Source organism: Neltuma alba, unplaced genomic scaffold (genome assembly GCF_004799145.2).
Source record: "Neltuma alba isolate B1F8T4 unplaced genomic scaffold, ASM479914v2 tig00004432_pilon, whole genome shotgun sequence".
Lineage (NCBI taxonomy): Eukaryota > Viridiplantae > Streptophyta > Magnoliopsida > Fabales > Fabaceae > Neltuma > Neltuma alba.
Window position 1 is genome coordinate 343,690 of NW_021633704.1, and position 27,634 is coordinate 371,323.

General features: G+C 35.7%; 5 protein-coding genes across 6 annotated transcripts; 2 read left to right on the plus strand and 3 right to left on the minus strand.

The window, feature by feature from the left end:
- The first annotated feature begins 471 nt into the window (after window positions 1-471).
- LOC114744738 (sugar carrier protein C-like) lies at window positions 472-2,259 on the plus strand. Its single transcript, XM_028932907.1, has 4 exons — window positions 472-526; window positions 633-955; window positions 1,068-1,694; window positions 1,798-2,259. The coding sequence occupies exons 1-4, from the start codon at window positions 487-489 to the stop codon at window positions 2,257-2,259; spliced, it is 1,452 nt and encodes a 483-aa protein (XP_028788740.1). The 5' UTR covers window positions 472-486.
- A 674-nt stretch (window positions 2,260-2,933) lies between these two features.
- LOC114744718 (uncharacterized) lies at window positions 2,934-4,337 on the minus strand. The gene has a single exon (XM_028932887.1). It carries the CDS (start codon window positions 4,229-4,231, stop codon window positions 3,194-3,196), a length of 1,038 nt encoding a protein of 345 aa, XP_028788720.1. The 5' UTR covers window positions 4,232-4,337; the 3' UTR covers window positions 2,934-3,193.
- A 7,206-nt stretch (window positions 4,338-11,543) lies between these two features.
- LOC114744701 (transcription factor bHLH112) lies at window positions 11,544-14,956 on the plus strand. The gene is made up of 7 exons (XM_028932870.1): window positions 11,544-12,041; window positions 12,138-12,630; window positions 13,372-13,458; window positions 13,596-13,661; window positions 13,825-13,890; window positions 13,996-14,049; window positions 14,166-14,956. The coding sequence occupies exons 1-7, from the start codon at window positions 11,689-11,691 to the stop codon at window positions 14,322-14,324; spliced, it is 1,278 nt and encodes a 425-aa protein (XP_028788703.1). The 5' UTR covers window positions 11,544-11,688; the 3' UTR covers window positions 14,325-14,956.
- Window positions 14,957-16,452: 1,496 nt separating this feature from the next.
- LOC114744711 (NAD(P)H dehydrogenase (quinone) FQR1-like) lies at window positions 16,453-20,929 on the minus strand. 2 transcript variants are annotated; one of them, XM_028932882.1, is made up of 4 exons: window positions 20,925-20,929; window positions 17,579-17,598; window positions 16,991-17,253; window positions 16,453-16,880 (listed from the first exon to the last, which is right to left on the minus strand). In XM_028932882.1, the coding sequence occupies exons 3-4, from the start codon at window positions 17,215-17,217 to the stop codon at window positions 16,640-16,642; spliced, it is 468 nt and encodes a 155-aa protein (XP_028788715.1). In that variant the 5' UTR covers window positions 17,218-17,253; window positions 17,579-17,598; window positions 20,925-20,929; the 3' UTR covers window positions 16,453-16,639. The 2 variants fall into 2 exon arrangements, with proteins under 2 accessions (XP_028788715.1, XP_028788714.1); XM_028932881.1 differs by lacking the exon at window positions 20,925-20,929 and adding an exon at window positions 19,223-19,302 and having other exon boundaries at window positions 17,579-17,672.
- Window positions 20,930-25,777: 4,848 nt separating this feature from the next.
- On the minus strand, window positions 25,778-27,297 carry LOC114744710 (U-box domain-containing protein 8-like). The gene has a single exon (XM_028932880.1). The coding sequence runs from the start codon at window positions 27,195-27,197 to the stop codon at window positions 26,097-26,099; it is 1,101 nt and encodes a 366-aa protein (XP_028788713.1). The 5' UTR covers window positions 27,198-27,297; the 3' UTR covers window positions 25,778-26,096.
- Window positions 27,298-27,634: the final 337 nt, after the last annotated feature.

Sequence of the window (27,634 nt, forward strand, 5' to 3'; positions counted from 1 at the left end):
AGTAATTATTTTATAACAATTATTATTTATTATTGTTGAGAAGACCTCGACAGTTAGAGACTATAATAAATAATAATACAACTTTTTTCAATTTTTTAACCCAAAAATCTGTTAATTTTAAATAAACACAAACATTAAAATTTCAATAGATAAGAATCAATCTAGAATTTGATTCTGATTTAAATGGTTTGATTTAAATTATATTAAAATTTAAAATAAGAAGAAAAAGAATATCCTGAATCTACCATAAAATCAAATTTGATTTTCATATATCCTAGCTTTCCCTTTTTTAACTAAGACTAAAATGCTTATTTATATATATATATATATATGCTTGCTCTGTTATCGTACCTACATCCAAATTGTACCTCAGGTGTTTTTCTAATCTTTTTCATCATGGGCGCTGGAGCTGTGATTGCTGATAATAATAAAGCTTACCCTGGTAAGCTCACTTGGTCGGTCTTCAAAGCATGCATTGTCGCATCAATGGGAGGCCTCATCTTTGGCTACGATATTGGGATTTCTGGTAATCAACATCTCCCTCTAATCTGATTCTCGTTTTTGTTTCTTTTACCTAATCTTCTGGGGATTATCTTTTTATGGTTTTTATTGGGGGTTGATTTTTGAAACAGGCGGGGTAACTTCCATGGATTCATTCCTGGTGAGATTTTTTCCTTCTGTCTATCGGCAGAAAAATATGGACAAGTCCACCAATGAGTACTGTCAATATGACAGCCAGATACTGACTCTGTTTACATCTTCCTTATATCTCGCCGCACTCTTGTCCTCCTTGGTAGCATCCACCATGACTCGTAAATTCGGTCGCAGAAATTCGATGCTTATTGGCGGCATTCTCTTCTTTGCCGGAGCTTTGTTGAATGGCTTCGCTCATGCAATATGGATGTTGATCGTAGGCCGTATGTTGCTTGGTTTTGGTGTTGGATTCTGCAATCAGGTATAAATATACCATTCTTCCTCCCTGATTCTATCTTCCTATTACATTTGGCGCGCACGCACATATATATATTTATCTTCACGAACTAATATGCGGGTTGTTATTATTGCAGTCTGTGCCACTGTATCTCTCTGAGATGGCTCCCTATAAATACAGAGGAAGTCTGAACGTAATGTTTCAAATGTCAATCACGATTGGTATTTTGATTGCCAATGTGTTGAATTATTTCTTTGCCAAGTTGGGCGGTTTAGGGTGGCGTTTGAGCTTAGGTGGTGCTATGGTGCCGGCACTTATCATCACCGTCGGCAGCTTCTTCCTTCCCGACACTCCAAACTCCATGATCGACCGGGGAGATAACGAAGGAGCCAGGGCCAGTCTCGAGAAGATTCGAGGAATCAAAGAGGTTGACGAGGAGTTCAGAGATCTGGTCGCGGCTAGTGATGCGTCCAAGCAAGTAGAACGTCCGTGGAAGAATCTGCTGCAGAGAAAGTACAGACCCCAACTCACCATGGCCGTCATGATCCCTTTCTTCCAGCAACTTACGGGCATCAACGTCATCATGTTCTACGCTCCTGTTCTCTTTAACTCCATTGGGTTTAAGAGCGACGCTTCTCTCATGTCCGCCGTCATCACCGGCTTGGTCAACGTCATCGCCACCACCGTCTCCATTTACGGCGTTGACAGGTGGGGAAGGCGAGCCCTCCTCCTTGAGGGAGGAATCCAAATGCTCATATGCCAGGTATATTACATGCACACACTTATGTTCATATTGGGTCTTACTTCTTACTTTCAAATTCAAATTTGAATTTTCGGAGCTGATGATTTTATGGACAATGACGCAGATTATAGTCGCAGTCTTCATCGGAGTGAAGTTCGGGACCGATGGAAATCCGGGAATGTTGCCGATATGGTATGCAGTAGTGGTGGTGGTGTTCATATGCATATACGTGTCTGGCTTTGCGTGGTCGTGGGGTCCGTTGGGGTGGTTGGTGCCGAGTGAGATTTTCCCGTTGGAGATTCGATCGGCGGCTCAGAGCGTGACGGTGGCGGTCAACATGTTGTTCACTTTCGTGGTGGCTCAGATATTCGTGACCATGCTGTGCCATTTGAAGTTCGGGCTGTTCATCTTCTTCGCCGCCTTCGTGGTGGCCATGACCGTGTTCGTCAACTTCTTGCTCCCTGAGACTAAGGGCATTCCCATTGAGGAGATGGCCCGAGTTTGGAGGACGCACTGGTTCTGGTCCAGATTCGTCGACCATGAGGATGACGTTAAGACGTCTTCTGTAGTGGATACTATAATTTAGTTTTTTTCCCTTTCAGCATTGTTTAATTTAGTTGAGTTTGGTAGATAGTTTCGGAGGGTGACTCTATTTCTTTGTTTTTTTTTTTTTTACCTCACAATGAGATTAACGATGCTTTGTTTTTTTGCGTATATATTCATCTTTCATATTATATTTCTTCTAATTTTGATTGGCAATGAGATATTATTGAATGATTGATACAAAGGATCTAGAAAGAAAAACCATCCTACTTGAAAACTGGGGAAAAACAGCCAGGGAAAAAATAAATGCGGAAAGACCGATATGCCCAAACCTATCTGTTTCTGTGCAGAGTCTACTTCGCTTTCCTCTCCGGCCGTCGCTGTGTTCTGCAGATTCCATAGGCAAGATTCCACGACGGAATCTGTGTTTCCAGAGTTGCTGGTGGTATCTCCATGTCTCTTATCTGTTTCTCATTTCTAAGATTACTTTTCGTATGCTTCCTGCTTTCCTTCCTTTGCCTCCCTCCTTCTCTCCCTCATAAAAAGTTATCGGGTGCGAATTAGATATAGGGGATTAGATTTTGGAGACACCAGGGCTGGCGGAATGCTCGAGGTGTTTCAAGTAAAATTATGTAACTTTGATGTTTTTCTTTCCATTGGATGTTGCCTTTTCATAAGGAAAGATAACAGAAATTATTCGTAGGCCAAAAAATATTTTCAATTTGTAGTCTAGCCGTAGAAGACTCTGATACGGGTAAACTGCTGCGGGTGGAAACCTGAACAAGTTGAAGAAGAGAAAACACGATAAATATCTCCTTTGAAACAAGCCAACATCTACAATTCTTAGGGAAGATAAAAACATTACTGGGCTTTAGAATTTTATTTACGAAATGATTGAGCCCAGATTCTTTTATTTTATGGCATAGCCTCAGGGGACTAATTTTCAAGTTTGTTTATTGGGGGGGGGGGGGGGAGAACTAATTTTCAAGCTGCCTATACTGTGCTTGTGTTGGATAGTGCCTTTGGTAGGCATAGACAAATTCTCCCCCTCCATAGCTGCTTCCTTCTTCTCCTCTTCCACCTCCATACGGATATGGACTCCCAAACAGATAATCTGCAGTTCCTTTCCACATATTCTCTCTGTAGCAGTAGTCTCCTTCAATATCATCACTAGATCCCTCACAACAGGTTTCTCTTTGCTTCTTCATTCGTGACAAACAAGGCCAATACCCAAACAAACTTTCACAGACATCCAGTGCTTCCAAGCCATACCCAGGAGGATATTGTGCGAGCACTGGCTTCTCATACTCATCATAATGTCCTCCACTGTACCCATTGCCATAACCACTTCCATTAACAGGCCTAGAATCATCTTCTTCCTCTTCTTCTTCACCAGCAGAAGGATTGAGATCCTGAGTGTCATCGGTCTTGTTCTCATCTTTCTCAGGCAGATCTGTAAGGTTAATTTGTGGTTGAGGCATTTCATCAGGAACTTGGCCTGCACTTTTATTCTGGGGTACGATTGCTTTCTCATCAGTTCCCTTTTCCACAGCAGGCAATGGCACTGGAGGCCCAGAAGGAAGGGCATTCGAACCTGACCCAGAACGAGGATAACAAGTTTGATCTGAAGGGGGTAGAGGTTTGCCATAGGTCTTAACGATATCATACCCACCACCATAAGGGGTTGGATCATATTCTTCAAATTCAGGCTCATTAAATTCCAAATTAGAGTAGTAAATAACAAGCTGAGACTTCTCATAATTGGGATCGTACTCAATAAATTTGGGTTCACTGAAAGTGGCCGCAGAGTATGATATGGTAGGGTAACTCAGAGCAGGGTAGGTAGGAGTAGGATCATAATATGAATTTGGATCATATCTAGAATAAGGTTGATCGAATTCTTGATAATTATAAGCCGTAAAACCTGGATTCTGGGCATAATCGTAATTCACAGCATAAGAATTGTAATTGTACTCACCAAGACCAGACCCAGAATAGGAGCTGTAAAATGCCATTATTGATCAGAGATTGAACCTGGTGCAGAAAGTATCTGAAGCTCAGCTCTCTCCTACGAAGTGTTGTATCTGCAAAGATGAAGGCCTTTCCTTTTCACACTGAAAAAGAAAGAGGGTTCGTCATAACTCTTGCCAACCGCTTGAATCTTATCTATATAATAATAAAATATTAAGATGCGCACATGCATGTTTACTTTTGAGGGACGCTGAGGAATTGCAGGCACTAATGGCCAGTGGGCGAAGTAGAGGGTATTTTCTTCTGCCATGTGTCATGTTTAGAGAACGGCACTTCAAAATTCAACCAGTTTTTTTTTTTTTTTAAATGATTGAAAGTGTTATTTCATAAAATTATACAAACTAGAAATAGCACGTTGCCTATACGAATATCCTTCGGATTTGGGAATATACAAAAAACTGAAAAAGGAAGCTAGTGCTCGTGGCAAGCAAAAGTCACCTTTTTCTTTTCTTTTTTTAATTTTAATTCAAATTGTTCATTTTTAAAATTAATCTTTAGAACTTTGTTTTTTTAAGAAGAAATTAAGAGTAAACCATCACAATCACGGTCGCTGCTGCCACCATCCCGCTGCCGCCATCACTATCACCTTTATTGGAGATATAATGAATCTAGCAATAAATGATTTGTTTTCTTTTTTCTTTTTATATATTCAAAGGTATTATAGAGTTTTCATTTTGATTAAATATAAAAGTAAACTTTTTGCTTACCAAACACATTAATTGCATCGCATCACATTGCATTATCATCTAAGTACGCGGAAATTGAACCAAACAGGCGCAAAATCAAAGATAGAGTTTAAAATATTCCTCTGGTTCTAAATATATTATCCTTATATATACTAATATAAAGGTCTTATATTTAAGACTGGAAAAGTATCAATATTTTTGGGTGAGATTATTGCATACTTTTTAGGAGACGTGAGCGTGTAAAAAGCCAAAAAAAAAAAGAAAAGAGAGCGAGAAAGGAAAAGAAAAGGATTGGGTGAATGAATGAATGGGATGAAAACAAAGCAATGGCCGAAAAAGGGGGGTGGGGGGGCCATGCAATGATGTTAGTAAAGAAGTGAAGACGAATGATATAAAGAGGGAAATGATTAGAGATGGTTACCATAGGAAGCCTATAATGAGCCGAAAGGATCGTGCCGCGGTTCTGCAAAATGGGTCGTTATCAGAATGCTCCCAATGCTCCACCTCCCCGCACTCCTACCGTTAAAAGTCGAGAAATTCTTGACAAACACAGGTTGGGCCAGCTCTAGGTTTCTTAAGCTCATACCCTTCTCTTGTTAATTGGGTCAGAATGAACCCCGCGGCATTAATTGGGCCTTCGTTATCATATTATCTCCTATTTATTGGGCCTACTTTTTTAAGCTTTGACCCGCGAAGCGCTCTCTCCCGGACTTTTCCACTCCTTCCTCCGCAAGCAAAGAGGCTGCAAGGATGCCAGGCGACCAAGTGAAAGTGAACAGCCCCAAGCAAATCTTCCAGGGAGCGTACCCGTTCTAGCCAAACAACGAAAAGGAGAGAGAATATGAACGAACCCAATCTCTCATCTAGTGGTACTATTGGGATGTAGGAACTAGGAAGCATCTAGCAAATTGGGCCTTCTTTTTTATGGCTACAATAGAATTTTGATTTTCCCTTTCTGGGATGAAAATTAAAATAAAACAAACTAAATAAAAGGAAAGGCTATCGGCCGCGTTGAGGTTCAATAAAAATGACTAATCCTCAAATTGTAACGAATAAAATTTAAATTTTACTAAAAGAGATGTTCATTTTTACTATTTGACAATAGTGCATATAATTATAGTTCAACTAATGAGCCATGAACTTGAGTCTCAACCAATTCAATAAGAAATCCATTTTGCTATCATCAACAAATCTAATTAAAGACTTCAATCCCAAAGCATAAGTTAAAAACGAAAAAATTTCATATCTCTATCATCCGTTGCGTATTAGAGATAAATTTCATTCCCTTCAAAACATCAAAAATAGTTGTTAGAAGTCGGCTAGCTGGGTATCAACAGCTTGTTCAAGTTTTATTACATGTATTAGAAACTATCAAGTTTCAATAAATTACGAGCCTATGAAGAGAAATTGAGGCTTATCAAAACCTTATATTAATCAAATGGCCTCTTGATCTCTCCATGATCATCGACTCCGTACATTTTTTTTCTGAAAAAAATTCCATCCATAGAGGAATTTCGGTAGCTAGTTAGGAGCTGGAGTTAAGAATTGATTTATGTATTGCATGGATTAGCTTGATTAACTTATTAAACTCATTTAATCAAACAAGAAGTCAAACTTAAACATTTGATGCTTATCTCATTAAACTTGACTGTAACACACACACACACACACAACATTATTGTTGAGTCATTCGTGAGGTCACCATCAATCCACACCCAAATATGGGATGCATGGTTTAAGTCACTTACCCTAAGCAAAAGATTAATGTTTTCTGTTTATGTGGTTGACTCGATCACCAAATTAAAAAATGATCTAAAAAACAAATGAGTAGTCTTAACTAATTAATATCATAATCATAGTATATATTAAACACTAATCAGTCAGAGATCATATAAATATATATATATATATATATCAAATCCCAAGATTTGGATTAAGTTGTTTCAGGATTCGTGCAGAAAGATTGTAACCAAATGAATCCTTCCAAAGTATCTATATAAACGTTAAATGTGTCAATAATACATAGTTGGTCCTCATCAAAAGATGGATAGGAAATTAAACGGCAGTTCCACCATTAAACAAAAAACGTGTTGCTTATTTTATCATGGTTTTTGACCAAATCTTTTTAATATTATATATCAGTGGTTCAACAGAAATTCATGCATGTATATAATAAAATACTTTATCGATCCACCATGCAAAAAATGAAGATTGCGATAATCCACCAACAAGCAAACAAATTAAAGCATAATTAAACACTGCCATATTAATTAATCACCTTTTAATTTCCAAAACCAGTTCTATTATATATACCATAACTACTGCTTCGGGTCCTATCTACTTAAACACTGCCATATTTCTCGTGTGTCCGTGTGTGTGTCTGCATATATATGATTTGTTGACTTTTGTTTATACACAAATATAATTATCTTAATTTATTTGTCTTTCAAAACTTTGTAGTGGCTATAAGTTACCCATATGGATAATTTTCTTTTGTTTTTTGTTTTTCAAAAGGAGCAGTTTACCTTCTACGGGATTGGGGTATCAGGATCTGTACGAAAGTTTGTATCTTCTTGAGAAATAAATCAGTTTGGATTCTGCTGTTTAATTCTGAAAAATCCAACATAAATAAGTCAACATATTTTATTTATATTCGAAATTTTTGATTAAAAAAAAACAAAGAGGATATTCAAATGCCAAGTCCCATTGAGGGTTTGACTTCATAGTCTTATTTCAGGTTAATTAGACATGGTTTTTATTGTATGATACTACTAGAGTTTGAGAAATCAATCATGCTATTCGTAATATTTAATATTTGTTTTTTTGTAAGTAATTAATTTACTATATTTAATGTATTATTGACTTTTGTCAAGGGCTCATTTAAAAAAATTATTAATTCTGTGCATATTTATTTAGTACATACAGTATTATTATAACTCTCTCTTAACTAATACGAGTATTTTTTTTAAAAAAAAAAATTTAAAGGGCGGCGCCTTATAAGACAAAGGGAGACACCATGATATGGAGTGACTAGCGAGAGAGAATGCTTTTATAAATTACTTTATAAAGTATGAGTCAATGGTCTCCTCTGTAAAACCCTACCATTGCCAATAAATGAACCATATTAATTAATTGGATGAGATTTCAGTTTCATTCCTCAAAGCCAATCATAAAATGGCTTCGCCTCTCTTTGAAATTAAATATCTCACTCTGAAATCGACATTTACGGGTACACGTATTTCTTTTATTTTCTTTTTCCCAACACTACGTATTTCACATATTTCAGTCAATTACATGTGTGTGATTGTGTAATATTTACAATACAAAATTCAAATAAAGTTGTGCACTTGGTATTATTTATAAAAAAAAAATAATGAACGGCTTATCTCAAATTCTATTTAAAAGTAAGGGCCAACAATCAATACATCTAATTAATTATAAAAATGGGCGGCGAAAGTGAGTGGATCAATGGAATTGCTAGTAAAGAATAATTAGCTAAAACTAATTAATTAGCAAATGATGGCATATTTAGGCATAAGTACACTAGAATATTGCATAATCATTTCTCTCATCTATCCCTATTACACTAATGTTATTTTATAATATTCAACTTACTTTTGGACTCATCCATTAATACTTTAACCATCTGGTCGCATCCCACTGAATTAAATAAGCAATTGATTTAATCCTGACCTGAACTTTTCTATGCCATTCTTTCTTTTTCCTTTTCATTATTTTTTTTAAAAGTTTTGTTTCTTTGGCCTGATGATTCAATTTGACTCATTATTGTTGGTGTGTATCCCAGTGGAAACAGTTTCTTTAGTTCATCATGGAGTTGAAGAATGACTTCTGGGAATTAAATGTATATAATAATACACCTCATGTTATACTGATCAACTGGTTCTGGATCGTTGTGTTCAATGGCCTAGTTCAACTAAAGTTTAAATTCCAGAATATGTTAGTTTTCTAAAAACATTTATTTGAGTTTCTTTCTTGTACATAGTATAAGTCAGCTCATTAAATTTATTATATGAAAGCTAATTTATTGTTATGTAAACTGTTATATGTCTAAAAAGTATGATATATATATTAAATAGGCTAAAAGGTTAAAAATTATTAAATTTTAAAGCAGAGCTAATAAGTTTGAAAGTTATTCTTGGATTTAGTGAAATATGTGGAAGTGTACTGTCGTGTCTCATAAAAAGGACTAGAGGAGGATATAATCTTATCATTTACATCATATATTAGAAATATACATTTATTCCTTAAAATATTTAAATTCTGCAAGTTATAAAATAATGTTATTCATTTGTGAAAAATCTCCGCATAAAACTAATTAGTGAGGAACCATTTGATAGCGCTTTAATTTGTGAAGATAACACAAGAACAATCCACCCTGTCAGAGAGACAAACAAAGACGAAGATGTTCCACTACATATTGAATGACATAATTATCGTTGACTACAATAAGCTGACCATTACCTATTTTCCAACAAAAAAGTTTTTTTAAAAAAAAGAGCTTACCATTACCAACAACCCACAAGCTGGGTTTTTTCACACATTCTCCCATTTTAATTTTTGATTAAAAGGTCAAAATGGATAGGTCATATATATAGGGTAAAATTTCTAGTCCAGAGACATTTGTGCAATTTTAACAAAATTAGAACATTATGGGCGTGCGCGCATACACACAAATATATAATGTTTGGAACATTATAAAGGATGGAAGAGAGCAGGTATATTCTACTTGCAACAATGTTTAAGAGAAAATTCAAAATGGAAGCAATAGATATGACTTGAAGATGATGATTGCTTTGGTTTACGAAATAACAATTTTTAACCAATGGAGGATAGGTTTAGTAAAAGTAGTCAGTTTCTTACAACATGACGAACTAATATTTAAATTTTTATTAAGAGATATGCTAACATTTAATGTCTGATAATGCCTCAAATATTGTCTCTAATAAAAAAATATCTATACATAGCCAAAAGAAAAAATGACAATTTTAATTTTATGAAATGACATCAAAATTTAATGACAACTAACATAATATAAAATTTGATCCCCTGCCTAAGCTCCTACAACTAACATAATTATACGTCCATCCTCGCATATGACCGAACAAAAGCACACCAGCACACCCCTAGCTTACTTATATGTCATTTTTCTTGGAATAAATAGGGGTAAGTAAACAATATTAAGGAAGTTAATTAACTAAGTAGTTACAATTTTAAATTTTTTTGTTTTGGGTTAAAATGGAAGTAGATGTGAAAATAATAGAAGAAGGGGATTTTAGAGAGTGGAAAATAAATAAAACGGGGATTCTAGAAGGGTCATGAGGTATGACATGAGCAACTTTATTGGGTGCACCTGTTGTGCATGGGAACATTTTGTAAACACAAGAGGACGCCCATGTTGTTCCAAAACACCTTCCACTACTTGGTCCCTCCTCCCTCCATCCATGCCTCTTCCCAATTCCTATCCTCTCATATGTATGTATATATACTTAGTTATTCTCACTTAATAATAATATAAATATTTGTTATTTATTCTCATTATTCTCTATGTAACACGGGAACGTGTATGGACGACGTCGGCTAACTGTGCTTTCTGAATCCAACAGGTCAAACTTAACTTGATTTTCTCTTCACATTTTTAAATATATAATTTGTTTTTTCCCCACTTATTCTCCAACTCAATTATATGTTGTGAATATTGCTGGATATACAATGATACTTGGTGAGACTCAACGGTTACTGAATTTGACTTTAAGCATTTTGCAACTCATTAACTCGTTGACCGCAATCGAATGTAGTCTCCATTGGTTGAAAATATTTGACCCATCATTTCTTACTGCCCTCAATTGATTATTAATTTATTGAAAATCAATAACACAATATATAATATTTATCAATGCATGCCCCTCAACGATACTCGATGTCTAATATAAAATTGATGAAAAATTACATTATTTATAATTTATAATAAGTTGTATGGCTCATGTTAAATTTTGTAAAATATACAAAACTCAAACCTATAGCAATCTAGTATCTCTCTCTTTCTTTCTATATATATATAATCTGAAATTTAAAAATATAAAGTGACTTTTATCTATTCGGTATGAGGATCGTGATTGATTGGTACTCTAGGAGGTCCAGGAAGGTGAACATTTGGACCATTAAATGGTCCTCAAGTTTCATCTCTACATCGCAAGTTTTGATCTCTTTTCTTTTCATATATAATTAGTTCACAATTTAATCTTTGGGCTCAAAAAGTGGGGGGAAAGTTAGCTAATACTCATCTAAAATAATTTTTATACATAAGGCTTAGCCGTTGGATTTTTAATAAAATCAAGACGCGTCATTGAAATAAATTAATATCGGGTCATTATCACTTTTCATCATCAAACATTCCTTTGCATGCAAGGAACACAAATTGTCCCCAAGAAAATGTTCTGAAACTCCTAAAATCATTATTATAATTACAATTTTAACCAGAAGACAAGAGAGAATTAGAATTGGATTCATAATTCTGAATTCTGCCTCTCTCTTTTCTCACTCCTCGTTTGGTAGAGGAAAAAAATAAATATTCTCAAGCCTTGTGTCATTTGTCCAATCATGCCCTTACTATATAATAATGTCAACCAGGTTCCGGTAATATCCACTTTCCGAATCCTTCAAACCGTTTCACATATATAAAACTCTAATCCCTCCCTACCCTAACATCAAGCCGAGATTCTACATACCAAGAAGCCATGGCAGAGGAGTTTGAAGCTGCTGGGATTTATGGTGGAAATTGGTGGAACATGAATACTTGTTCATCAAGAAGTGTGTTCCCTCTCATCACTTCATCTTCATCATCATCATCACTCTGTTCTATTGCAGCAAATCAAGATGGAGGCAACTTTAGTTGCGCTTGGCAAACTGATAATCTCGTGGATCTCAAGTCGCCTTTAGTTTCTCATCATCATCATGATGCTCTGGGTTTTCTAGTTCAGCAGAAGCAAAACCATCAGAATGAATCATCACCTGATGCTTCTGAAAATAATGGAAAAATATTGATGGATTCCTCCTTGGGCTTTTCCAACTGGAATAACCACTCTTTACTGTAAGTTTATATCAGTCTTTTCCTCCCAGAAATTCTGGTTTTATAATATCCTCATATATCTTCTCAATAAATTAATTATGCTGTTTTTGTTGCTAGTGGGAGACCAGAAAGCAATTTCGAATCTGTTCTTGAAGAAGAAGGTGGAGTAGATTCTTCGAATTCAGAAATGAAAACCATGAACCAAGAATTTGCCTTAGATCATCGTCAACAGAATCTGAGTTCTGCCTCATATGGCTATGGCCTGTGTGATGAGCACAATCCTCTTCATCATTTTCAACCACAGCCACAGCCAGAGGGCTCGCTTTTCACCAACCCTTCTTTGGCTTATAGTTATAGTTCAGCCAATCAAGCCTCGCCAAGTTGGTCCAAAGCCTCTGATCACTTTTTGAACCCTTCAATGCCAAAGCAGCAGCTGGGTGGATTCCACTTTTCAAACGACAATGATAATAATAATTCTCCTTTTTGGAATAATTCTTCAGCTGATCATCGAGCACTTGATGACGTACCAGCACCACAAGTGATTTTTGCTTCATCCCCACAATCTCAAACTTTTGAACACAAACCCAGTTGCTCAGCTCTCTTAACCAAGGTATTTAATTCATTATACCTATATATATATAAATATTCCAGTTACAGTAGTTATTATACTTTCTAGGGTAAAGACATGAGTTATTGTCTTTGTTCCTCAAAGACGTTAACAAAACATTTAATATATTTCTTGAAATACTCACATTAGCGTACGTCATTTTAGTATTTTGTTATATAGTATGTCATAGTAACAACTGAATATATACACGAAGCGACAGATACTAGAGTTTTAGTTACGCATAATCACGATATATATATATATATATATATATTCATCCATTAAAGAGCTTAATTAAAGAGAGAATTACAATAGCGTCTCATACCAAAAAAATAACTATAAAAAGTTTCAATGGCAAGTGAGGAATTGTCATTTTTTACTCTGAAACTTATCATTATAAGCGTTGAATTGTCATTGGACTTTATATTAATTATGTTGCATTCTTAAGACTTTTTTGTAGTTCTTCCTTAATAAAATGGAATACATTCTACAAAGTTGATATGACATTATTAAGTTTTCACATTCGGAGGGAAAAAAAAGCTGGGATGAAGTGCATCTTTTGAGAATAAAAATATCAATTCACTCATTGGTATTTCAAAAAAGTTTTCTACGCGGATCACAGCTAATATTATAGCTGAGAATATTTGTGGCGCCGTACAAGTTCGTAGTTATATGTCAGAATCTGATTTCTTGGCTATGTCTTTGTAAACTTGCATAACAACCAAACGGCAATCCATTTTGCAGCACAAAAGAGAAGAGGCTCCTGTTAGTGAACCAGCTGCATTCAAAAGGCCCAGAATTGAAACTCCATCCCCACTGCCAACTTTTAAGGTATACTTTATGTGATGTGTGTGTGTGTGTACATATATATATTCGAAGCTTTTTTGACTCTTCAGACGAAGATGAGATGGTTGAGGTTTATTCAGTTTTGATCGTAATAATAAAACCAAGTTGATACGTATGGACAGGTTCGGAAAGAAAAGTTAGGGGACCGAATCACAGCTCTTCAGCAGTTGGTTTCACCTTTTGGAAAGGTGAGTTTTTTTCCTTTTTCTCTGTTTGTTTCCTTTCACCTTTTTTCCTCCTTCGCCTGTATGCTATGAGACAGGATTTGGATCTTTATTTTATTATATATGCCTACGTTGATTTTAAGAAGATCTCACCCAAATAATATCATATTCTTTTTTATTTTTATAGACTGACACAGCATCAGTTCTTCACGAAGCCATCGAGTACATCAAGTATCTTCATGATCAAGTCAGCGTGCGTTCCCATGACTTTGCTTCAAACAAAACCCGAATTCATTGACGCATTAAAATAAAATAAAAAATTAAATTCTGATATGAACTTTCGCCTCTTGAATTTCAGGTTTTGAGTGCTCCATATTTGAACAATAACGGACCTGCTGCCCAACACTATCAGGTACTTCAATATTAAAGCTTACATATCATATCTATATAATCAGGAGTTCAAACCATATTTGTAGGGTAGATATATGCTTAAACGAAAATTAAGTTTTTTTCTTTGATTGGGGTTAGGGTTGTGAAGAGAAAGAATCAAAAGGGGGAAAGCAAGATTTAAGAAGCCAAGGGTTGTGTTTGGCACCGATATCGAGCACCTTCTCACTTGCTAACTATGAGATGATGGCTTCTGAGTTATGGACGCATGCATATGGAGGAGCTTTCATCATCAGGTAGATATAGAGAGGGAAGATCAATAACCACACGCCAAAGTAGAGAGACTCTTCGGAATCTCCTAAAGTACACATATATTTCGAAGTGGGAAAGAAAAGAAAATAATTAAGTGATATAAGTTATGCTTCACGCCTTAGAAGATTCAAATTGGTTAAAACTGACATTAACTATTTGGAAAATGGAAGAAGAAGAAGATATCCAAGGATTCCAAGCTGCAATTGTTGATCGTAGAAAAAAAGAAGAAAAAGAAAGAGAAAGAAAAGGATTTGTGACCTAATTACAGAGAAGAACAGGAAATACTGGGCCAGGTGTACGTGTTTATATATAGATGTAAGCACCGAATGATGCAGGCTGGCAGATGATTACTGACCACTGGAAGAGAACATATATATATATATATAATGACTAAGCAAGCTACTTTATCTTATATATTATGAATATGACCCATTTGTGTACTGTCGCTGAATTCTGCTCAATTTCACATATTCATAGCTGAATGTGACAGAGAAGCCCTTTGTTCCTGTTGATGATCATTTTATGTTTATTATACGATGTAGAAAGTTGAAGGAAAAAAAATTGAAACGATCATTATTACATACATATTGTATACGTGTATTCGATTCTTCTTCTTTATATGTTCTTCTGCTTCTTTCCTTTGTTCTCTTAATTTGTCGTTATATGATATGCGGGGGCAAGCGTGCACGCCTCCGATTTCAGTCTCGTATCTCATTATTACTTTCTTTAGCATTCAGTTAGTATTCTTTAATTTTCAGATAGTGCTATGGCGGTAGCACATTGCCCAGCACAGTATTCAATACTGAATATAAAAGCTGATAGGAAATTGAATTTGATGCGAAATATAAAATTTCAATTCATTTTATCTAAACTAATCCTATTAAACTTAAATGTCACGGGAATTTGCATTGAATGGTAGTTTGAATCCAAATGATTTAAGAAAGTATTTTAAGAAAACCAACACATATTTTTGACAAATAACTAATTTAACTACTTTTCTTAATATATCTAAATTAGTTAAATAGATCTTATATTAAGGATGTAAGGTGGTACTCATCCGGTTCTTAATATATAACGAATTGGGACTACTATAATCATCGTTTTCTAAGAGACAGCTTGCTTAATGAGAAAGAAGATATGTAAAAAGAACATTGTGATATTAATTAATCAATAAAGTATTCAGATTTGATACTGATTAAAGTTTCTCTTTTTATGTCTTGGCTTTTCACTGGTAAAGTAGTCTAAATTTTGATTTATCTTATAGCACAATTTTTTTAAATATTCCCAGCCTTGAAGGAAGAGAGTTTCTTTTCTCTTTTTGAATACATACGTTCCTTTCAACAACTCTGTCGCGCGTCATTTGCACTAGCGTGCGAGATTTTTTTTTTTTTTTTTTTCATAATGAATGAAGCAAAATCAATTTTCTTCATATTTTATCATTAAGTCTTCAAGGAGTGAATTCTTTTAAATATTTTATAAGTATCTCCCTTATATCTCATGGCATCAAGACTTTGGGATTTGTTTCTTTCGGTCAATAAAAATTCAAATGGGCCTAAAACCCAGGAAATAAGACATAAAGTAGGTGAACATTTACAAAAACAGAAGGAGATTGAACACTCATCAGTGGCCCAACCAGATATGGTCCAGAAGAAAACAGTAGTTCCGTGGCCCAAAATAAATGGATGAAGCCCATTACCGTTGCTTAACCCTTGTGGGTTATGTAGTTAAAAAACTGTAGTGAGAATGTAAAATGAAATAAAATAATCAAGAAAAAATTAAATAAGCTAAGGTTTGCTCATTTCCAATTTAGGATCCAGGCCAATTATCTTAAAAATGCCTGTGGAGTAGCCTTTGATTTGAATTTTTAATCGTCCCACCGGTCCTACTTAATAACAACTTTTACATCAATTAATGAAATTAAAATAAAAATAATAAGTTAAAAAGGGTTTTGTTAATCAGTTAGGAACTTTTAATAATTATGTATACAATGTGAAATTTTTTTTAATACTTTAGACAAAGTATGTTATATTATGAAACATATTAAAGGTTCTTATAATACAAGGCGGAGTATTATGCAAAACATGTAGAGCCAAAAAGTCCATTAAGGCAATCAAAATACAAAAGCAAACAAATTCTTGTTATTGGTGGTAAAATATTGTATTCCAAGTTACACTATGACAACACTGTCAACAAAATATCATATCACGTTCTCACTCTTTTTTAAATCCCAGCTAGCATCTTATTCTGTTTCGCAATGAGGAACTGAAACACAAGGTAGAATATATAACAGGAAAAGAAAAAAATCATTCGGATGAAGAAGATCCCTTGAGCCTCTTGGCAATGCCTGCAAAGTACTTGCCCTGATGAAAAGCTTGGGCCAATTCCAATTCAGAAGGCTGTCTTGAGCCATCCCCTGCAAATGTGCCTGCACCATATGGAGACCCTCCTTTCACCTGCTCTATCTCGAACATGCCGGCACCGAATGTGTATCCAATTGGCACAAAAATCATCCCGTGATGAACAAGCTGAGTAATGGATGTCAATCTGAACAAATTCAGAAGCACAAGATTAGTGATCAAGTGTTATAATTGGCTTGGACTTGTTATGTTGTGTTGATCGTATATTCTCTGCAATGAAGAGATTTGGTAACTCACGGGGTGGTTTCCTGTCCGCCACCTTGAGATCCTGTGCTGTAGAACATTCCGGCAGGTTTTCCGGCAAGAGCCTGCGTTCGCCATAAGCCTCCAGTTGCATCCAAGAAGGCTTTGAATTGAGCAGCCATCAATCCAAATCTTGTGGGAAAACCAAACAAGAAGCCGTCTGCATCAGCTAGTTCATTGGGTGTGATAATTGGTACGTCACTCTTTGGAGGTGCCCCCATCTTCCCGAGTACCTCTTGAGGCAGTGTTTCAGGCACCTGTTCAGTTCAGGTAACTATAAGGATGGTCTCTCAAGAGTTTCTCATGGATTGGGATACTTAAATTGAATAATTTACTTTGATTGTTTGATTACTTTGGCGAATAGAAGAAGACAATCAGTGAAGGATATAGGAAGCCATATTGTTAAATAATTTACTCTGCACACATACATACTTGTCATACAATCACACAAGTATATTTAACAGCTGTGTTCTCAGTAAGTTCTTTTCCTTCCCCTCTCCCACCAGCCCAGCAGAAAAAAAGAAAAAGAAGAACGCATAAGTGTATTGTAATACTTTCAAACAAAACAAAATCATTTAATACCTGCCAGAGTTTTGCTTCTACTCCTTCGACAGAAGCAGCTCCTTTTTTAATCTCTTCAGCCAGCTTCTCAACATGTCCGTACATGGAATAGTAACTAAACATACAGTGCAGGTTTCAATGAGTCATTCATTACGAGTACAGAAGGAAAATACTGTGTGTTCTCATAGGCCTTATTGTAGCGACTGTCCATATAGGAAGCAATTAAAATACAGATGTTAATTTTCGTTAAAACCAAGGGTCTAGAAAGTCATCATAGAAGATAAACAAGCCCAGTAGGAACAGTGTGTTTCTTACCCCAGAATCCAAGGTGTGTTACAGGAAACAGTGTTAAGCCCTACCACTGACACATTAATATTAAGTTAAAGTGGGGCTATGTTATCATTTAGGGGAAACTATAAGCACATTAGTATCTGCCAATACAGAACGACATTGACTTCACATTCCCTACAGTAAGAAATTATCAGGTGAAGCTTTCCTTCATTGTTAGAAAAGAAACGTAATATTAGCAGAATTGCAATCCAAGGAAATAAAAACCAATCATTATAGTTTATGTAGCTGGAACAACCACTAATGATGATTGATTCCACGACCGCACTTTCTTAGAAGGGAGGCTTGCGTTCTTCTCACCATGTCTATCACACTTTAGAACCTTAATGTCAAAAGGTAGGTCAGGTTTCACAATCATGTCTTTCTTTCTCTATAATTCAGCAAATTACCCGTGAACCCACCACCTCCACACAACAGGTCAAAACTCTTAAACTTGCTTTTTTCATCATCTTTGGATTGTTACCTTGTGTTTGTACACTCGGCGTGATGTAAAATCTAGTAATTGTCAATACAGAGTAGCAAAAAGTCTAAATAACTATCAGAATTGTAGCATACAGGACAACAAGGCTCCGTAAAGGATAGGAAGAGAAATCATGAAGAAGAAATGACCGATTACGAGATGATTAAACAACTGAAGTATAATCGATTTTCTTTGGATATGACCCTAAGAAGAATTGAGCACCATATTCAATATTAATAGTTGTCCGGGTGCTTCTTTAATTTGATGCCATTAGTTTCCACACATCTCCAGGAACTGGAACCACTTCATTCAAGAATTTAATTGATGGCAAAAAGAGAATAAATATGATGCGATTCCGTGGGATCCAAACGCCATTGAAAAAGATGACGAGGAACAATAGGAAATCATAGTTTAGTTTCCTCCCGGCAATCCTTCAAGTTTAAGACAGGTAATGCAGAAAAAGCTCAATGAAACTCTGGAAGAAAGACCTACTTCCCAATTCATATATTCGCAATTACATATCCAAGAAAATTTGCGTTCAATTCAGAGCACATCATCACCGATGTTCAGAATGATAACACAGAGCAAAAGACAGAAGGGGCAGTAACTCCGCAACTAGTTAATAAGAACAATACCCCTATCAATCATTTCGCTAATGAAATTGACGGAGAAACTGAAACAACCCAGAATCGACAACGAGGAAAATCTATTAACTTTATATAAGTGCCGCCAAAAGAATCGGGAAAACAAGAAAATGAAATGAGATTCCGGTGCCAGTCGAAACAGCTGATGGCGCTCAATCAGAACCAAAACAAAAGAAAGAAAGAAAGAAATAGAAACGAGGAAGAATCACTTACACAATGTAAACTTTAGTAACCATCTTGTTCTGTGTGTTGCTCGAAGAAGCCAAAAGCTTGTATTGGTGAATCAAACGTTGACGACGCTGAGGAAGAAAGAGTACCCATACTTATATTCTCACGCAGCCTGTGATAACCGCCCCACACCTTTTTATTTATCAATTTATTATTATTTTTATTTATTTATAGTAAGGATTGTTCGATACAATTAATATTAATTAATGCCAAGAACTGTATTATAACTTTCTTACATTGACAGAATAAATTGCTAATTCTAAATAAATAAAAGAAAATTTTAGTGCTTGTCGGGTTCTTATAATCCAAATAATACTAAAAATCCCTTAAAACTCACCGACACATGAGAACTCTAAAATATTTATTTGCTCAAAAGAAAATAAATTTTTGATTCATAACGTTTAAACTCAATCTTATGGAATTCCTTCCACTTAATCAAAAGCAATTGCAATGAATCATTTGAGTTTGAAAATTAATGGTGCTTGCACTTATTTTAGAAAAAAGGAAGTAAAATCATTTGCATGTGACCCAATATATGGCTAAGAATTTTTTTTAATTATTTTTGTTGGTTTATTTACTTGTCATTATTGTCAATGTTCTTTATTGGTATAATATTAATATGGGTCTACTATTATGATCTGTTCGAGCTCATCGTGGTGCTGCATGATTAGTGGGTCAGTTACATCATATTATTGGTGTAGTTGTTGAAGTCACATCGGTTCGTCATTGTTATTATAAAACAATATTTTTTTTAATATACAAAAGATTAATCAATAATTATACATTATGAACGTTTCAAATGGTGCCTAATTCACAAGAACTTAGTGGTATGAAATATATTTTTTAAGTGAGAAGTTGTGAATTTAATTATAATTATAATCTCGTGTCATTAGTGTCTGTCTTTAACTTTAAGCGAAACAAAAAAATCCTAATTGTATCAGGGATAATGTTTAATTATTTCCTCCAACATAATTTTTTTAAAACAAATATTTACTTAAAAAAATCTTAGCTTTCGATTGTTGTGGGAAATGCTTTAGATTGCGTGGGACAAACACAAAAGATAAAACACAATAATTAAAGATGGTAGGGTTTTTTGGCCAGAGGCAGATGGTGGAAGGTGGTGAGATATTGAAATTGGGCTTTGAGCTTGAGCATTGTACATTTTTTTGGCCAAAAACTTGAGTATAGATTGAAAAATATTATATTAAAAGAGTTTTCTTGTAATTTGAGCGTAAATCTACTTAAATTTAGATGATACAATAGTATGATTATTTTTTTTAAAAAAAAAATCAAGTGAGATATCATGTGAATAAGAAATTTTTAATGCTTGTTGGGTTATGTGATTTGACTATTTCTATTTAATATGACACATTTAACCAATCAGAGTTGAGCCAAACAAAAGGATTAATCTCTCACAACAAATCGAATCTATGTTGAAATTTTTATTATGAGAGATGCCAACATGTAGTCAGTGCCTCAGATAAAATTATTTTTAATAAAAAAACTGTGCCTAGCAAAAACAAAAAAATTTACGCACACATTCTATTAAAAACTAGATTATGCATAGGATAGTTACTTTGAACTTTTGGAAAGGGAAGGGCAGTCTAATGGAAAAAGATAATACCATTGATATACAAAATTATTATAATAATAATCTTCTGATATAAAATAAGTCTTATTATTAGACTCGAAGGAATATACAAATAATAAAGAGGAAGGCAATAATTATAAATAGTGTTCATCATTTCTAAATGGCCGGTATCCTTGCTTTTGGATGGATTTGGACATGGGAGTTAGATTTGTATTGGGTTTAAGGAAGAATGAGTGATGGGAATAAGAAGTCTTCAAGAGTGGGATATGGAGAATATACGCGCGTGTGTGTGTGTGTGGAGACCATAAAGAGAGATGCACGAAACAAAAGGACGCCACGGGATTCCACTAATAATCTCTCAACAACAAAATACCTCCAAATGAAAAGGCTTTCCCCTTTCACCAACACACCCCAATTTCATATTTTGTGTGATGATTCCGGTCAAGAAAAACTTAAACCAGTCAGTCTCATCAAGTCTATTAGGATCAAAGCCAAGCATGGATGCTTTAAACATACTTTTTACTTATAGAGTTACCTGAAAATTGTCTGCTAACAAGTTCTTCATGTAATAATAGGATTCAAATCCCTGATATTCCATAAAAAATCAGTCAGTTCCATATCAATAAAACTAACTGTCATCAGAAATGGATATGAACATTATGAATTAAAGAAAAGTTAACGTGCGAAGTGGTGGGTGGGGCAGGGTGGAGGGGAGCATTCAAATGCGTAATGATAGGGAATTGAAGGAGAGTGTTAGCCTTAAAGGGGGAATACCATTATTGAATGCTTCATCATTTTTCGTATTTGTTTTATATGTTACTCACTCTAACATTTGCATGCACGCATGCCTCCGTTTTGCTTCTTTATATCAGTCAAACAAATTAGTACCTACGAGTCTACAACCCCATCCCCCCCCCTCCCCCTTTTGTGCTTTTTTAAAAAATTTTTTTTTCTTTCACTTGTTTTTAATTCATATTTGTGTGCGTTGATACCAGAAGAATTGAGACTTCCTTCCCTTTATTCTTTTTAAGAAATTTATCTTCCTGTGGCTTTAAGTCCATTTTTCTTAAACAACAGCTTAATATTGCAACTGACACCAAACTCACAATCTCCCACTTATAAAAAAAGAAATTCCATCCCAGTAAGTTATGAGACCACAAGCACTTTCATAAACGCAAATAGGCGCCTAAATGAAAGGGGGTTGAGCCTTGAGATCCCAATATCTCACCCAGCACAAGGGTCTTGAGGTACTAAAAATGCTCGTCTAGTTGCTTTGCTTTCTGACCAACGTTCATCCAGTTGCAAAGCCTAATAGCCCTTAGTCTATATTATAAGCCCACTAGTAAAACTTGGCCGAGGTCTTAAGCCCAATTATCTGGTCAAAGATCTCACTAATATTTGCTCCTTCTTGCATAAAGGTCACAGCTTTGTTTTTTTTTTTTTACTGGGTTTTGTCATCTTCTTGTTTTCGCCAAAGCAATTATTAATCCATATTATTTTCAGCCCATTAATTGTGACTTTCTCGTATTGGTAGCAATAATACGTATTTTTCAATATAACAAACTAAGATTTGAATCCCGCCTGACAATATTTCAAATAAAATTATCTTTAATAAAAGAATATCTGTACCTATGAGGAAAAAACGTGTTTTTTGATACAAAACTCCCCCCCCCCACTTTTTCCCTCATTAATCACATCTTGAACTAATAGCACAAAAATTCTGGTGCAAGTAAAAGGTCCTAATTCAATTCCCCTCTATCCATCAAAATTCAAAAGAAAAGAACTTATCTCCCCACTCTAGTACAGAAATGTTAATTATTTGGCATTGTTATGATTGGTCGGATAGATAGAAACGAAAGAAAAGACTAAGAGGGAATCTGAAGGGCATGCCTGAAGCAAAGCTTTCTGGAAGAAATGAGATATGGGAAAGGGTGGGGGTCGGGGGGGATGGACAAAAGAAAAGAGAGAAGATTGTGAGAAGAAGCTTTTTCTAATTGAAACGCCAAACACGTCTTTTGATAGTATATCATTGCGTTTCCTTGTCCCTCTCTTCCATTCCTCATTGCTGACACATGCTCTTTAACTCTAATGAATCACAATTGAGTAGAAATAAATTCTTATTCTCTCAAAACTAAATTTTTTTTTATTAAATGTTCAAAATATTTTAAAAAAAACGCATTTATTTAAAAAAATATTGAAAATAATTTAATTTACTAAACGAAAATGACATCAGCTTTTGCATCCAACTCCCTTAAATCAGTTGTGGTCCACAGTCTTAAAAGATGTGAATGACAATTAACTCACGTGATATGCATTTTCTTGTCTTTTTGGGCCTTTTTTTGAGACGTGAAAATCTTTTTGGCCCATTTCTGATATGTAATCGCATCCAGGGGTCCATTACTTCATAAATCAAAGTCAACTTTATCTTCTATTAAATTAATAAATATATTATATGTTCAGCCAAAAAGAAAAAGGAAAAACAAGGAATATACTATATTTCTTATTATAGCCCTTATTTGCCTCTTCCAGTGGGCAAGGAATCATTCAGCAACCAAAAAAGGAGGGGCAAGGAAAGTATGAAAAGAAGCAAAAACGTATAAAGAAAGCCACCAAAGACCATACAAATTAGGTGTTGACCAAACTATTTCTCGTGACATTATGTTGACATAGTCCTTCTCCAAGAAGCTACTCCTCAATTCTGCATCCACATGTTGGAAAAGAAGATCATCAATCCACTTTGGTCATACATTATTATTATATTTGTGAGAGGCAGGGATCCACCAAATATAACTCATTATGAGTGATATCTAGGACTAACATGAAACGCTGAACTTGGGGGCAAAAAATAAGAAAAAGAAACTCCCAACTACTATCAATCTGAATTCAAGATGCAGCTTCAAGGCTTGTTCACATGGACATTAAACAATTGTAAATGAGTGAAGACCTTTCAAAATCATGGGATGGTGAATTACATAATCACCTGCCAACCAAGGCAAAACAGGATCATACAAAAAAGATAATATCTCTCGATCTATTAGGTCAAACATGTTCCTTCTGGGGAAGCAAACTCAGATATTAATATATACACCTAAAATGCAGCAACCTGACTATTTAGCATACATACCACGGGTTTCCAACGAGAGAGATCAGAACAGGCATCACCCTGCAAAGTCAAAAGTGTCGTGCATAACAGCATTGAATAAACATCCAAGACAGTTCAAGACAAAGTCATTACAATGTCTGAAAACTTGAATTCACTATTGTACGAAATTTCAGGGGGCATGATGCATGTTACGTGACTCAACAGTTATAGGCTTTTTATGGCTCGTCTTTTTCCACCATCAGATCACCACGCCTGCATAGACTTGCTGCGCTTTCCGGGCACATTGTCATTTTTCAATAACTTCATCTCGTGGAGAAACTCTGAGAATGATTGATATGATATGGCAGAAACCAGAGCAGAGAGCATCCACAGCTTTGTTCAGCAAAGAAAAGAACATCTCAAGCTCCACATATAAAATGCTCATTATCAGTAACTAACATTGTCGTCTAATGCAGGGCTATGGTCCCGTACCCGAAATTTGCCCTCCATGTCTTGTGATGAATTTAGAATTACTACGCTTCAAAGGCAGCAAATCATCCATCGGCCATCGCCTCACAAGCAGCCATCGCATTTTGAAAATTGACAGACTAAATATATAGGTCCATGACATGACGCTGCTATGGAGATCTTCAAGCAGACTTGATGCCATCTTAAGTTGTTTAGCTTAGTTTCTTTTGTCAAGTTTGTAACTTGCCCGGCTTAATATAATATATATATATATATATATATATATAGGTCCATGGCACGCCACTAACCAAAAAAAAAAAGAGAGAGAAGGATTTGCAGCAAGAGAAAAAAATAATAGATGAAATGAACAATGAAAGGGGACAACGCCGTTTAGTCCAATAACTCATGTATTCAGGTGATTACTTTCAGTGGTCATTACTTTCACCAACAAGCTGAAGTTTGCTGCCACCATAAGATCACAAAACATTGTCCTTGCCACTCTTGTAGACCAACGAAGCAGTTTGTTCTCTACCATGCTACAAAAGGAATATTTCTCATCTTATGGATAAGAAAAGAGAATTAATTATCTGAGATGGATTTTTATCTTTTCATTTGTGAGGAACTTAGCTTATTCATAATTATATGATAATAATTCGAAGCACAGATATGGAACCTATTATAGTAAAACATTATATAATGAGGGTATAAAACTAAACACTTGAATTGATGTGTGAACAGGTCAAGAAAGCAATCAGGCTACTCGTGCAGACGTTCTATCAATAACAAAAAATGTTAAAAACTATCAATCTGCAGCATATTCCTTCGTCCTCAGCAAAAGCTTATATAAAAAAGTGCTTCCGTTATGGCTTGAGCGTCAAACTTCATGTTTACAATTTGTTAAGAGTTATTATATCCATGACATAGATGAGTGCACAGATAGTGTGATCCTCCGAGTTAAAGCAGAAATTGCCCTGAAAATTTGATCTTTCAGTTCCTCCGAGTTAAAGCAGAAATTGCTCTGAAAATTTGATCTTTCAGTTCCTCCGAGTTAAAGCAGAAATTGCTCTGAAAATTTGATCTTTCAGTAACATAACCCTTTTGCTCCCTGATGTATGACAAATAATAATAGCAGGAGTTTTTTCCGTTAAAAGTTTAATAGTTTAAGTTAACTTTCTTGCAGGATACAATCAGCAAGCATATCTGGATGAAAACTTGTTTCTTGACCTTTTTGATCTGTCCCACGAATCTCATTACTTCTGAATCATGTCTGGAGATTGCAGTTTTTACTCTTAAGTATCATTCGAAGCACATTAAAATTTCGTATCTTGACAGGCACATATGTTCCCATTGACTATTAATCTATGGATGATTTATGTAGCTGGAAAACAAGACGACAACAAGATATCAACCCAGCATACCAGCTTTGATTGAAAGAAAAATTCTGTAACTTTGAGAGATTACAATTCAGAGGATTGAGTGGCAACTTTTTCATTCTAAAAGACAACAACAAAGATCTGCTCCATCATCTTTATTTAAATGTACAAGATACAAAAGAACCCTATCACCACAAAAAATTTTATCTTCTTTTTGTACAGGGACTACCCAACAGGGTAGAGTCAATAAAGAGGAACCCAACTCACCTCCACAGGGGACAAGAAATCTTCTTTTCAAAACTGATTCTTTCCATCTTCTAAAGATATTTTGATTTGATTTCCATATCAACCTGTCCACTGGTTGCCACGCAGAACCTGAATCAGATTGGACGAGTTTCTCCTTACTTTCTCGCTATCATCATCCAGCAATGCAAGACCGATCTCCAAAATTCCTTCTTTTACGGCCTCTAATCTCATTCTCTCACTAGTACGACAAAGTGAGTTCAATGCCAGCAGTGCATATTGAACTCCCCTCGAGCTTCCATTCCTCAAAACCCGAGCCAGAATCTGAATGCATCCATGATAGCTTTCCATCTCTTCCCTACCTTCCTTACACTTAGCCAGAATACCTAGAACTTCAACAGCCCTCTCAAGCCCAGAATCAGCAGCTCCAAGCAAAATAGGAACCGCCCCACATTCTACAGCTCTCCTTCGATTATCAGTAAAAGAACAGATTGCATAAAGCGCCGTGGCAGCTTCCTTCATCTCCCTCCCTTTACCATTCCGAAGAAGCGAAACCAGAGCTTCAATAGCACATGGGTATGCACCAATCGTGGCTTTATTTACTGCAACGACCGCCAAGCTGGTCAGCATAGTTGCCGCAATCGCTCGGCAATTCGGTGAGCCACCCAGTAGAACAGCCACAACTCGAACTATCACACCTTCCGCCACCAAGCCCACTTTGTTATGATCGTCAAGACTTAGATTCAATAGCATGGAGAGGGCTTTCTCCTGAAGACGAGAATCACGGGAGTCAACGCAGTTCAGCACTGCCGACACGATCCCTGACTCAGTCAACCGCCGGCGAAACACCGAGTCACGCTTGGAAAGCCGGGTGAGTTGGTCTAGTAATTCAATTTTAGATTCCAAAGGAGAAGACCGAGAAGTAAGCAAGGAGATTAGGGTTTCAGGTTGAGGAGGCAGCTGCTGCTCTAGAGGCGAAATGAGAGCATAGTTGGAAATCAAGCTTCTGAGAGCATGGTTGGGGATGAGGGAAGGGTGATCAGGGAGGGGTAATTTGCTAATTGGACAAACCCGGTGACCGGCGTCGAGCCACCGTTGGATGGAAGCACGGTCAAAGGTGTGACCCGAGGAAAGGATAACTGGGTCTGACATTATCTCTAGGGAAATCGGACACTTGAAATGGTCAGGAAGGTGAGTCGCCATTGATATCAAAAGCTCTCTCTTTCTCGTTCCCACTTTCTCCCCCTAAGAAGCTGATAAGCTGCAGAGCCGAGAGATTCAGAGATGAGGGTTTAGGAGGTTTTGGGAGGCTATTGGCTTGATGTTTTTCCCGTTTTGGAGGCCTTCCGCTTTTTTAAAGCTCCGGATGCTGGGGACTATGCAGGAACTTTAAGGACCATACTACCCTCCTCGTATGATCTAATTTACCGCGTGTCAATTGTAAGTTTGTAACGTCTCTTTAGCAAAAGGCGAAACAATAAATATTCTGATATTCAGGAGAATAAATGAGAAGAATTAATTCTTGCAGGCAACTGATAAATATGAAATTACAATTAGTACTATTAACAAAAAAAGCTCATTATTTATTCAGCATAAATTCAGGACTTCATTCTGTTTTGAATATAAGAAAATTTTGATAA

Excerpts from the sequence above, each read along its gene's own strand:
- LOC114744738 (XM_028932907.1), top strand. The coding sequence starts at position 487 with ATGGGAGGCCTCATCTTTGGCTACGATATTGGGATTTCTG. Across the intron at positions 527-632 it reads CTACGATATTGGGATTTCTG|GCGGGGTAACTTCCATGGAT; the intron begins GTAATCAACATC and ends TTTTTGAAACAG. Across the intron at positions 956-1,067 it reads GTGTTGGATTCTGCAATCAG|TCTGTGCCACTGTATCTCTC; the intron begins GTATAAATATAC and ends TTATTATTGCAG.
- LOC114744718 (XM_028932887.1), bottom strand. The coding sequence starts at position 4,231 with ATGGCATTTTACAGCTCCTATTCTGGGTCTGGTCTTGGTGAGTACAAT.
- LOC114744701 (XM_028932870.1), top strand. The coding sequence starts at position 11,689 with ATGGCAGAGGAGTTTGAAGCTGCTGGGATTTATGGTGGAAATTGGTGG. Across the intron at positions 12,042-12,137 it reads TGGAATAACCACTCTTTACT|TGGGAGACCAGAAAGCAATT; the intron begins GTAAGTTTATAT and ends TTTTGTTGCTAG. Across the intron at positions 13,891-13,995 it reads ATCTTCATGATCAAGTCAGC|GTTTTGAGTGCTCCATATTT; the intron begins GTGCGTTCCCAT and ends CTTGAATTTCAG.
- LOC114744711 (XM_028932881.1), bottom strand. The coding sequence starts at position 19,245 with ATGGTTACTAAAGTTTACATTGT. Across the intron at positions 17,254-17,578 it reads TAGAAGCAAAACTCTGGCAG|GTGCCTGAAACACTGCCTCA; the intron begins GTATTAAATGAT and ends TGAACTGAACAG. Across the intron at positions 16,881-16,990 it reads GGCGGACAGGAAACCACCCC|ATTGACATCCATTACTCAGC; the intron begins GTGAGTTACCAA and ends GAATTTGTTCAG.
- LOC114744710 (XM_028932880.1), bottom strand. The coding sequence starts at position 27,197 with ATGGCGACTCACCTTCCTGACCATTTCAAGTGTCCGATTTCCCTAGAG.